The sequence below is a fragment of the Tamandua tetradactyla genome, chromosome 5 (genome assembly GCF_023851605.1).
Source record: "Tamandua tetradactyla isolate mTamTet1 chromosome 5, mTamTet1.pri, whole genome shotgun sequence".
Classification (NCBI taxonomy): Eukaryota; Metazoa; Chordata; class Mammalia; order Pilosa; family Myrmecophagidae; genus Tamandua; species Tamandua tetradactyla.
In genome coordinates, this window is record NC_135331.1 from 50,398,957 (window position 1) to 50,411,477 (window position 12,521).

General features: G+C 39.7%; 1 protein-coding gene across 1 annotated transcript in view; it reads right to left on the reverse strand.

Annotated features, from left to right (window-relative positions):
- Positions 1-12,521, reverse strand: part of PLCH1 (phospholipase C eta 1) — a 277,595-nt gene that overhangs the window by 53,750 nt on the left and 211,324 nt on the right. Inside the window, exons 8-9 of the mRNA XM_077160837.1 lie at positions 11,652-11,855; positions 3,187-3,307 (exon numbers count right to left, since the gene is read on the reverse strand). Of these exons, the coding sequence (XP_077016952.1) occupies positions 3,187-3,307; positions 11,652-11,855 (325 nt within the window). The remainder of the gene's footprint in view (positions 1-3,186; positions 3,308-11,651; positions 11,856-12,521) is intronic.

Below are 12,521 nucleotides of genomic sequence, written 5' to 3' on the forward strand. Positions count from 1 at the left end.
GATAAAATGATGGGTGTAATACGTATCCTCTAAAAGAAAAAAAAAAGAAAATTTTAAGAGAGATTTTAAAACTAAAGAAAGAAAACTTATATAATTTTTCCTTTATTTATTCAAGCATCAGGAAACATCTAAGGACCACTAAATATTAAATGCTGTTATTTACTCTAAAAAAAAATTACAATCTGCCTCAGCTTGAACATTATTATTGAGGATAAAATAACATGATATAATTTTGTGTTTTATAGCCCTAATGTCAGGCACTTCAAAATTATTTTTATAGAATTATATACTAGTCTTCATTTAAAAAAAAAAAAAAAAACTTCAAGCATTTACTTTATACTACGGTCAAGTTTCTGTACTGAGAATGTGAAATCACAAGTTGGTAGCTAAAGCAGAAAGGGAACAAGATTTATATGACTTTACTCCTTTTCTTTTTTCCTCATAGAAATTATTTCAAATCAGGTTTATTGATTTTTTTCCTCAGCCTTCTATTATGCATCTTCAGAGGTAATAGACAATGTATTTTTTCTAGAGTATACCAGTATTTAATTGCCTAAATATATACATGTGGAGAAAGAATTCTATTTCTAGGCTTTTATGACAAGCAAAATCTCCACAACATGGGCTATCCTCATTATTAGTAAAACTTGATGCCAAAGGTAATACTGGAGATGAATCTTTGTAACTACAATTGGTATGGTTATCTGCCTACAGTCTACCTGCTATTCATGTCCTTTTACAGGTTTTACACTAAAAAGTCAGGAAGTTAGAGAAACGACAACAAAAACTAGCAACCCTCACTTGTCTATGCAATTGCATCAGGGAGTTTTAAAATGAACTTGTAATTTATCACTCAATCAGTTTATTATAAGAGCCTATCAGTGTCTTTACAGTAGACTGCAAAGCAGTGCTCACTGCACATCCTGCTCCCTGGGCACATCTGGCAATATCCAGAGACATTTTTGGTTGTTACAACCAGGAGTCGGGAGGTGGGCGGGGAGTGCTACCGTCATCTAGAGGGTAAACCCCTAAGAAGCTGCTAACTATCCTACAGCACAAGACAGTCCCCTACACAAAGAATCATCTGGCCCCAAATGTCAATAGTTTTAACGTTGATACACCTTGTTGTAATGATACAACTAAAGTTTATGAAAGAAGAGAAGAAGACTGGACTTATAAAATATGCTGAACAAGCTTACTAACTGTTTTAATTTGAAATGCCTTTCTCCGATCCAGATTTTGGGGTAAGTCATGAGATCGTCAGAGGCTCCTACAAGGTACCCAGCTGTAGATCTTCTATTACTCTGTTTCAAAGATTGCAAAATAAAGGCAAGATTATTCATTAACTTGGCTAAGACTTCATTAACTTAGATAGCTTCATTAACTTGGCTAAGACTAGTAGAAAACTGGGTGATGAAAACCCCAAAATTTAGTACTTAGGATTCTTTCATAAACTAAATCATTGTGCTCTTATTAGAACAGCATTTTAATTTTGTGGTTGAAATATGAAAATACCAAATATTAAAACTTTTAAAGGCTATTAACTTCTATAAAATTAATATTATGCCATTATTTTTTTAATTCACTTCTTTTAATTCAAAAATAATTTCTCGAGTGCCTAATATATTGCAGGCACCATGATAGGCAATAAAAAATGAATAAGACGAACAAAACCTAGTCCTACATTATCAGTGAATTTCAATGAGGCTTAAAGACTTATAAAAAGATGAGTAAAATCATACTTGTAAGATGGTGCTTGCTATATGATAGACAGAAATATGCCTGGGGCACAAAGAACAGAGAAAAATAGAATTTAATTAGTAAGTTCGCCAGAGGGATAATGCTTAAGCAGAGTCCTGTAGGATGAACAGGAATTAGGCAGGTAGGATAATGAGGAAGGATTTTCCAAACAGAAAGAGCAGGATATGTGAGGACAGGGAGGTGTGAATGAGCCAGGCTCACTGGGGAAGGCAGGAGATAGTCATTGAAGGCAGAAGCCTGAGTCCACGTGCAGCAATGATGGAACATGACACTAGAAGATTAGAAAGAGGCCAGGCCCTGAAGAGTCATGGAAGACATGCCTGTGTACTACAAGGAGCCTCTGAACGACTTAAATACAAGAATTACAAGAGCATGCTTATATTTTTAGAAAGAAAAATATGGCACCAGTGTAGAGGGTGAACCAAAGAAATGGAGAAATGAAGAGAAGGCCATGGAGTGAAAAGATATTTAGGAAGTAGGACTGATAAGAACTGGATGAATCTAGAATGGCTCCCAATTTCTTGCAGAAGCCACTGGTAAACACTACTGACCGTCACTAAAAGGGAACAGAGCAGGAGGAGGTTTGGCAGAATGAGACGTTGTGTTCACTTTGGTGTGTAAGAACCATGCGTCAGGAGCCTCGTCTTTGGTTCAATGTTGTGTTTCCTACATCTTCAATGGTGTGGCTTAGAGTAGGTGCCATTAAATTACAGTGGAAAGGATAAATGAACGATGGTAGCTGAATTTGATGTACTTGTGAGGTATGAAGATGAATTGTACAGAGAATATTTCTATATAGGCCTGGAGCTTAGGGAAAAGTTGCATACATACAGTTAGACAAATTTCCAAAATAAAGTAACCAAGGGCAACACCTGAGGAAACAATAGGTCTTAAGGGGGTAGGGAAATGGAATAAAAGACCACAGGCCAAATAAGGAGAGTAAGATGCAGTGTCAGCAATGGAGGAGAGAATGTTATGAGGGAAGCCAAGAAAAGCAATTATTGAGGGGAAAACAGTCAACATTATCAAAGGCCAAGGAGAGGTCAAGTAAGGTAAGGATGCCAGACACTTCAGGATATACAGGATATGTAGAAACTTAGATACTATTATTTTGCTCTATTGCAGTGTAATGGCAATCAACTATTATGTGTATAACTGATTCTAGACTTCAAGTCACTCTCTGCAAGTACATTTTCAAGTAGGCAGGGAGCAAGGATAAGAATAAATGGAGCATGAGAAAGTACAAACATGGAACCAATTATTATTTGTTCTTGACATTGTGCTGGGAAGGAAGGAGGGAAATACAGTACCAGTGAGGGAAATGTAGACCCTAAGGAAGAAAACGCGATTCTGCAGCCATGTTACATCGGGCCATGCCCCATCTGCTAGGTACAGAGCTCAGCCCCCAGACGTTGCTGTACTTACTCATTCTTCACGAAGGCATGCTTATTGATGGTCTCCACAACATCTCTGAAGAGAATTTTTGACGTGAGGGTATAACCATGATGTACTACAGGCTCTCCATCAGGGCCATCCCAACAGTCAACTGCCAAAGACAGAACTGCAGGTCAACAACTCAAAGTCTCTGGGGTTTACTAATGTTTCTGGAAATGACACACACATATTTTAGAAATTTATTATTGCAGATTATACCCACTACAATCATGACAAAGATGTCAGGCAGAGAAATGGGTGTTTGGGCATATTTATTAGAGTAAGAGAACCGAATATAAGTAATTTATTTTTGAGTGCTCGTAGTGGACAGGGCTGTCAGATTCACAGGTAGCCTAACGTGTCAAAACCTCTCTTTAAAGTATGGCTGAGTACGTAGTAAAGTTTCTTAGGCTGTTCCTCCAATATCCTTTTCAGGATACTAAGGCCTTTTATTAAGCTGGAGTGACCCTCTCAAATTAATAACAGAGTTTTCCATTCTTGTTCACTTAAATTCATTTTGCTTCTGTTAGATTTATTTCTGCTCTATTAATTCTACAGTAGTCATACAAGGAGGAACCTTGACTTCCCAAGTTCAACTTCTCAGGCCCTGCCAAAATTTATGTGAACCTGCCAAAATTTATGTGAACACAGGCAACTTATTCAATCATTTAAGGCCTAGCTTTCCCCATTCATAAAGGAATAATGATAATAATATATCATCAGCTTGAGTTACGACTAAATGCATATAAAGTTGCTTAGAACAATAACTTCTGTTATTGATACTGTCAGGTATTATCACGCAGGCCAGCAATCTCACTGCTTTCCATCTGGAGGCTAGCCACAAGCTCCTCATGCCCCTCCTTGACTTAGCTTTTGCTTTCTCTTGTTTTACATGTTTCTACCGGACTAATTTCTCAAAACACAGCTGTAACTATATCACTCCTTTGCTCAAAAGTCTACTTGGCGCATAGCACAGAATCTAACACATCGAGGTATTCGGTAAATATAACTTAAATATATTAATAAATATCTTAGTGCAGCTCCTGACTGCTTAACGCAAATGTCCCAGCCTCTTATGTGAGAGACTGGCTAGCCGTTCATTAAGCCTGTTTTCTTACTTGACCGGGGAACACAGCTGGACCACATTTCCCATCCTGCCTTGGAGCATGATGTAGTCAATAAAATGTGGGTGGAAATGATAAGCACCACTTCCAGGTATGGTCTATGAAAACCTGCTTTACACAGACATCCATGGTCTTTGGCTGTGACTTTGGATGTAATATGCCGAAGCCACAAGATGGAAAGAGCCCAGACCCTTAAATCACTGCTTGAAAGGTTCACCCATCAGGAACACCCATTTTGGATTGCACATAAGTAAGAAATAAATTTCAATTATTCTAAGACACAGAGGTTTTGAGGTTTAATTGTGATAGGAACTAATGTTGTCTTAATTAATATGCTAGTTCCTACCTGACAAGACAACCTTATTTTCTCCTACACCCAAACCCACAGTCTTTTTCTTTCAGTTAGGCAAGTTTCCTCACATGCAATCCCACCTCTGGGCCTTGGCAACTTTTATTTATGGTCAAATGAAATGGCCCCTTTCAATTTGCTTATCTAAATCCCTATCAAGGCTAAGTTAGGATCCCTCATAGACCCTAGCTAGCCTGAATGATAGCTCCTTTCATGATGGCAGGGTCATAAACTCAAATACTGACAAGAATCTACCAGTTACCAGAAATGAGTGAAGCAACCCAACAGGTAATGTGATAACCACTTTCACTGCCAACCAGTTGCTGCTAAGTAGGAATGAGGACTCTGGTTGCCAATTATAAGAAAATCCAAAAAAAATTGTGCTTCATTGCTGAGAATTTTTCCAATTTTTATATATTGGCAATGAATCCATTTTTTAAATACCATATGGGCCAAATGTAAACAATTCTGCAGGCTGGATTTGGCTGGCTGATTACCAGTTGAAATCTCTGCCTTTTATTTAGGATGCTGAAGTTCAGGACCACACCTCTTCTGTATTTAGATGGCATTATAATCCCAAATTAGCAGCACAGTAGGTATTCAATGAGTAAATGCTGCTTAGTAGCACATTTCCCACTTGCGTGCTTTGTGTTTCTCCATTTTCCTTCCAAAACTTACAAAAGGTTCACCACAACCACATGATATCTATATTAATAAACTAAAGATTGGCTGTTCAAATATCCCCAGAGGAAAAAAATTAGAAAAGGTAAAAACAGAAAGAGTTAATGCCATAGGAATACTGGAAACAAAGTTTAAAAGTTAAGATGCATTTGAGAAGATCAAATGTTTTGGGACACTATTCTATAGTGTCACACTTTTTTTAAAAAAAAAGACACTATTATATCTGACTTTATTATCGATGTCTACAACAAAAATAGCTCTTAAAACCTTATCAGTCATGCACAGAAGATGCTCTTTTGCAAATATTTATAAGACAAGCTGAACACCCATAGTCCGAGACAGTAGATCTCCCAATCCCTTCTTCCCTGGTCTGCCCGCATTGCTTGTCTTCTAAATGAGAATCACAGCATTCACAGCAACCACTAGGTCCCAACATGTGGCACGCATGGCCATATTCAAACAGGAATAACGCTCCCTGTTGGCAAGCCCCTATCCAATATTCCCTAACCCCCTAATCAATCCTCCCTAACTACAAAATAGCCAAGGCCCGGTGTTTCATCACATCACATATTAGACTTCCCCAAAAGCACTCTGACAAAGAGTTGGTTGATTCTGAAGCCTGAGCAGCTAACATGACAGTTTTTCAGAACAGAACCCAAAGACATTCCCACTGCCAGCACTGCCAGGTTTAAAAGTTGTAAACTGATTATAATAGTGATGTGACATCAGTTCCATAATGAGTGTGAAAATCCCCTGGACAGAACACCCCTATTTATTAGGCAACTCAGGCTGAAAAATCAAGCAAATCAAGGGACATGAAAAAATGTTAACAATTTGATTTACTGACAAACCCATCTTGGCAAAAAGACTTAGTGCTCCCAAGACACCATATATGTCCTGACCGAGTACATTATTGCAGGTGAACTAATGGAGAGAGAAAACACAGCATTATCAAAATAGAAGTCTGAAAGTGGAGATGCTTCAGATCACCACACCATGGAGAGACTGTATGGAGTCCTTGATCTCCATCTCTAATTGCTAAACTTGGCAAAAACTACTTCAGAAAATTACCTGAGGGGCCTGAAATTTTCAATGCATGACCTACTACATTTCACAAATCAGGTTCTTTCAATCTTAGCAGCAACTGTTCAAGACTAAAAGCAACTTCATCTCAACTCATGGCACATAAAGTATCACTAAGTATCCACTGCTGTATTTGTGCCCAAGTTCCAAAATTAACCAAGATCTCCAAGTGATAAGGCTGACAGAAATTGTTAGATGACAAAAGATCATGTCATTAAGTTCTGAATCTTCAGGAACAGTTAAACGGTTAAGGGCTGGGTGTACACACGATAAGGAGTTGCTCTTTTTATAACGAGTCTCCCGCTCTGAGCTGTGCACTTCACGTTCTCTAGTCTTCCTTATATGACTTGACAGACTTGGTGTGATTCCTCTTGGGGCTGGGCATGTCATTCCATCCTTGCTCCTCCAAAAAAGCACACAAATTTCCTAGAGAACAGTGGAGTGGTGGTAGTTAAACCAACTTGGTTCAAGTTCCAGCTTCCAAGCTTCCTAGCCATGAGAACTTGAGCCATTTACCAAACCTTAAGCTGATGTTTCTGAGGCAGATTAGATAGGGAAGGAGGGTGGGGGAAGTGACCCTAAGACCTATTAACAAGAAGTTCCTTTTGGCACATGCATACCTAACCCTTAACCCTCACACACTCACTCAGGTCAATGCCAGAAAAGAACCAAAAACAGTTCAGCTCATCAAACCCTTATTAGCAAAACTAGAAGGGGAAGGGTCCCTCCAAGTCCTTACAACGCAGGAATCCCAACCTCAAAGAGCTTCTCCTTTGGAGAATGCCAGAACTCACCCTCTTCGGGTGTGGACTTTCATTACACATTAAAGTTTTGGGCTGAACACTGACCAGTCCCTTGGATTCTTTGGCTGTGCACACTGACTAGTCCTCAAGCTCTTTCCTGTGGCTAAGTCAAGAGCCTTCATGGTGCCTGCCCTAGGTCAAGGTCTCAACTTCTCCAAGAACTCCCAGGGCACTCCTGCACCCAGCAGAGGACTTCCCAGGGCTCTGGGGCATCCAGCCTAGAACTCCTGCGGTTCTCCAGCATCGGGCTTATTAAACTATTTGGCTGTACCCACTGACTAGTTCTTGGATCCTTTCCCGTGACTCATGACACCAGCCCTTGGTTGAGGTCTCCATTTCTTCAAGAACTTCCAGGGCTGTCCGACCTTATTACCTCTCAAATGGAGATTATCTCATCAGTGTTAAGAATCGTATGAGATAATGACTCTGTCCCACAAAAGGGCTGAAATCATGATAGTTCCCCTTTTCCTTCCCAAATTCAAAGCTCATTCAAAGCCAAAGTGACAATTACAATTTCCAACAGGAAAGAGATCAAGTACAAAGCCGACCAAGGCATCCAGATAAATATTTTCCTTCTCAATAAAAGCCTTCCAGAAATAGTGGCTTACCTTTCAATATCCTCTCATAGATTATTCTACTAGTAACAACTTCAAGCTAAATAATAGGGGAGGAATTTGCTGATACAAGCTGGTGCAGGAAATACTTGGAAGCACATGGTACACTGCATATCCTTTAAAATTACACTGTGCCTGTGCATAATCTCAAACACCAAAGCTGAGACAAGCAACCTTTTAGACATGGAAAATCGAGGAGCTTCTTTCTATTACTCTGGTAACTGGCAGACTAGGAAAAGGTAAAAGAGAAGGCCCACATAATTTCTGTTTCACACAATTTCTAAAAGCTCCCACTTTAAAACTACAAGTCCCTGAGAAACGAAGCCTAAAAATCATCTGTACCTCTTTATAGGTTGCTTTACACCTCCAGACGAAGCTGGGGGTTAGAAGTTTTGATTTAGTTTCAGGAATTGGTCATGGGAACATGATTAGGTTTGGACAGAACACTGATTTTGAACAAGAAAACTAAAATAAGGAAGACTGGTTATCTAAAGGACCTGAAAACAAAAGAAAAGTGCAGAAGACAGAAAAAATAAAATGGTAAAACTGTCTAGAGTTGGTTGTCCCTTTTCGAGTCACTAAAAATTATTTCCCATACTTGGCCTCCAAGAAAATATCACCACTTAAAATGAAAGGCAACCAACAGCATGAAACCAGCACAGCTGGTTGTGCTTGGGGCCTCTCTATGCATGTCAGACATGGAAACCCTGTTGAGTGCTGAGTGAACAAAGGGTTTAATAACTGCTGGGAACAGAATGTCACCTCCAGACCTTTCGCTGCTTTAAAGTTTTTTCTTTATGTTAATATTTTTATAAGCACTTTCATTAATTCACTTGCTTACAGCTACGCAATTGTCAGTCATAATTGTCAGTATGCATTCTCTACATCTACTGCAAAAATATTATCTTAAAACATAAAATTTCCAGAGGCCTAATGTAGCATTTCTAATGACTGTGTTTGCATAGTTTTTATCCCTGTCCATTTTTTAAATATGTTAATTTACTTCTAGAACATTATTGTCCTTTTGTAGTAGAAAGTTCATCAAGACAGATGCTAGCTGATAAAAGGTCCATCCATTTTCTAGTCTTATCTCATCACCCAACTGCTTTAATCATTTTCCTGTGCTACTTCACCACCCTTAGGAGAACCTGTTACCCCACTGCTGACGTCTATGGCATAACCCCCAACAAAGGGCAGTTTCCCTCTGCTACACAGAATCCCCATTCCATCACAAACTCCTTTTATCTTCAGACGCTCTTTTGGAATTCTCCCTCAATGTCCTTATTATGTTTTAAACAACCAGCTTACCTTGAGGACATACTACATTCTCCACCAAATGCTCTCTTGCAAAAACCACAGAAGCAGGAGACATTCCCTAGGCCCTTATTGCTATTTTTAAAAAACCATTCTTCTACACTCATGAAAAAATGCCCCTCTTTTGAAACTCACTTTATTCAACTCTAACTTTCTGGCATCTTCTAAGTCCTTTTCCATAACATACTTTTTGTACTTAAGTATATGGTTTAAAGCTTTTAATCGCCAACCTAACTCCTGCTAGATCCGTTGTGAGTTTAATGTCCATGTGGGCAATCTACTCAATCCCTTAGCTTTGATGTCCTCAATGCCAACAATCCTTTCTTTCACTCTATTTCAATCATGCTCACTATGACACGAACCTGGGTATTGTCATCACCTATAACTATATTCAAAATTCCACCTTATGGTGACAATTTCCTGTTACTGTTTTGAGTGCCTATGATGACAACTTCCTGCATTTTTCTATTTCTTCAAGACCACCAGACTCTTGGTAGGGTGAGGATAGAGACCTAACCATGCAGATTTATATCACTACAGACTGTTCTTAAAATTAGCCAGGCCTGCCCCCACCATCTCAACTTCTTTTCCATTTCCTGACTGCTTTTTCAAGTTTGCTGATCTTCTTAAGCCCCCTAGCCTACCTTCGCATACTTCCCATTCAGATGATGTGTTCTCCTACTTCCCTGAGGAGACTGGGACTCTCAGGAATGAACCTTTCAAAAATCTCTTGTCCCAATTCGCCCCTTTCTCCCTCTTCCAGGTCTCAAAACTGCCACCCATCCTGTGTCATCAAGTGGTTCTTCTCTAGTAACTCCGTCCTCAGGGGTAGAAAAATAGCCAGTCACCAACCTACAGCAGATTAGCTGTCCCCAGCTTTCTGCCAACAAGGCACTGGAAATACACAGCACATGCCATCAACAACCTCCAGCTGTCAAGAACAACCAGGTTGGACATTTAGTCTTTACTTCTGTGTTGCATATGACACTTGTGACCATTCCTTTCTTATACTCTTTCATCCCATAGCTCCTATAGCTCACCTTTTTCTTTGTTCTCTTTTCTCCTCCTACCCTCTAAGTGTTGGATCACTTAAGTTCTCAGTCTTCTGCTCATCCCCACTTATCTCTCTAAGTGATCTTGTATACTCTTGTGACTTTAACTATAGTAGACAAAGCTCAGAACGGTGGAATATTTATCTTGCCTGGACTCCTTCATTGAGAGCAGATACAATTATCCAACTGACTGATAAACATGTTCTCTTAAATGTACAGCATCCCGAACTTGATGCCCAAGTGAACTTTCCAAACTGCAAATCTGAATCTATCACTATAGTTACTAAGCTCTTCACTTGCTCCTTGTGGTGGTTTGTAGTAATGTACCCCCCAAAAATATGTTCTTAAACTTAATCCATTCCTGTGGGTGGGAACCCATTGTAACTAGAACCTTCTGATGAGGTTACTTCAGTGAAGGTGTGATCTAAGTCAGTCAGGATAGGTGTCAGTCCTGTCACTACAGCCCTTTGTAAGCAGAATAAAATTCAAGCAGAGAGAGGGAAAGCCACAGAGGGAGCAGCCAGAAGGTGAAAACCAACAGAAGAGAATGGAGGGGCTGGGAGAGATCCCCATGTGCACTGCTACATGACAGAGAAGCTTACAACCGAGGGTCACCAACAGCCAGCCCCAGAATGCCAGTCTTTGGAAAGAAAGCATCACCTGGATGATGCCTTGATTTCAACTTCTCCAGACTCAAAACTGTGAGCCAATAAATTCCCATTATTTAAGTCAACCCACTGAAAGGGATTTTCTACAGCAATGAAGAAACTGAAACACTCCTCATTATCAAAGACTAAAACTGAAATTCCTTACCATGGCACTCAAAATCCCTATGATTGACCCCAAGCTACCACCCCAGCCTTTCTGGTGATTTCCCAGCACATTTTACCTCCTGCTTTATTCTCCATACAAGGATTTCTATATCTTGTATATGATTTGACTGGTGAAATTTCAGTACTGAACTATGTTCTTTTCATGGCTGCCCTTCCTACTAGACTTTGAACTTGTTGAGGACAGAAACCATGTCTTACTTCTGTCTATGTCCCACTGAGTGGCACTCATGTTAACAAGTGCCTGAATGATACACCACAAAATATACTGTGTGCAGAAGCCAAATAGTCATCCTGAACTATTTTTTGCCATTGTTCAATTAAAAATAGTTCCTAGGAAGACTTTAACTTTCATCACAATCTTGCAGCAACTAAAAGTATCTTTCCAACTGCTAATACACCTCTCTCTCCTTCCTGATTAAACAATAGAGGAGGTGCCAGCGAGGAGTATAAATTAGGAATGACTCAACAAAAAGCAGGAAAATAGTTCTCAATAGCTGTGAATGAAGTTTTTGTGTCTCCTTTATTTATACTAGACTTGACTGACAGATTAAAGGACATGTTCACCGACACACACTGGCACTCAGACAAAGCACACATACATACCTTCCACACAGCGACAGCCCTCCTGCAGCACACGCGCGTACATGTCCACTCTGGACTGAGAGAGGAGCTGGTCCCCAGTCAGGTACGTATTGTGGGAGGAAGCGATGTAGTAGTTGCAGAGGGGCTGGTCCATATCTTGACACACTTCATAGTGCAATGGGTTAAATACGTCACAAGCAGGACTGCGCATGAAGCTTGTGAAGCCTTTGAGAAAACAGAGTGAAGATAGTCAGTACTATCGCTTTCAAAGATATGAGCTTAATTGAATCAAATAGAGACAAAATATGTCAAGTGTGCTTGCAGTGATTCCCCTGTATACTCTAAGACAGCCTTTGCAGGGAAAACTGGGGCATTGAGAAATTTGCTTCAAGACGCACAGAGCGCTAAAGAACTGAACTATTACTTTGGGGAGCCACAGTTTAAACATAGCCTAGAGAAAAATGAACTGACTTTTTAAGAACTTGGATTGGCCAGGGAAGGAGGTACTCAGACACACAGCAAATTCTCATGCAGTAGAGGCAGAACTCAAGCTATGATTTTGCAATGTGACCTCAGAAGTAAATGCCACAGAGTTAAAACCATTTTTATGCTAAGTGATACATTAATCAACAAGTCATCTTATGGATCACCACATAGATTTGAAAAACAGGATTGTCAGTGCCATAGTTGAGGTAGCAGGTCAAAAGTTAGGCATAGCATAAATCCAGGCTGTGATTATTTAACTATGCAATTGGTTTGGGAAGACACTGCTAATGGCCAGCACATTTTGCATAGAAATAGTGCTGAAAGATGATGCAAAGATGTCAATAAGAGGGAGGTATATGGGAGGGGTATGGGATTTTTTTTCCAGAAGAAATGGGAATGTTTTCA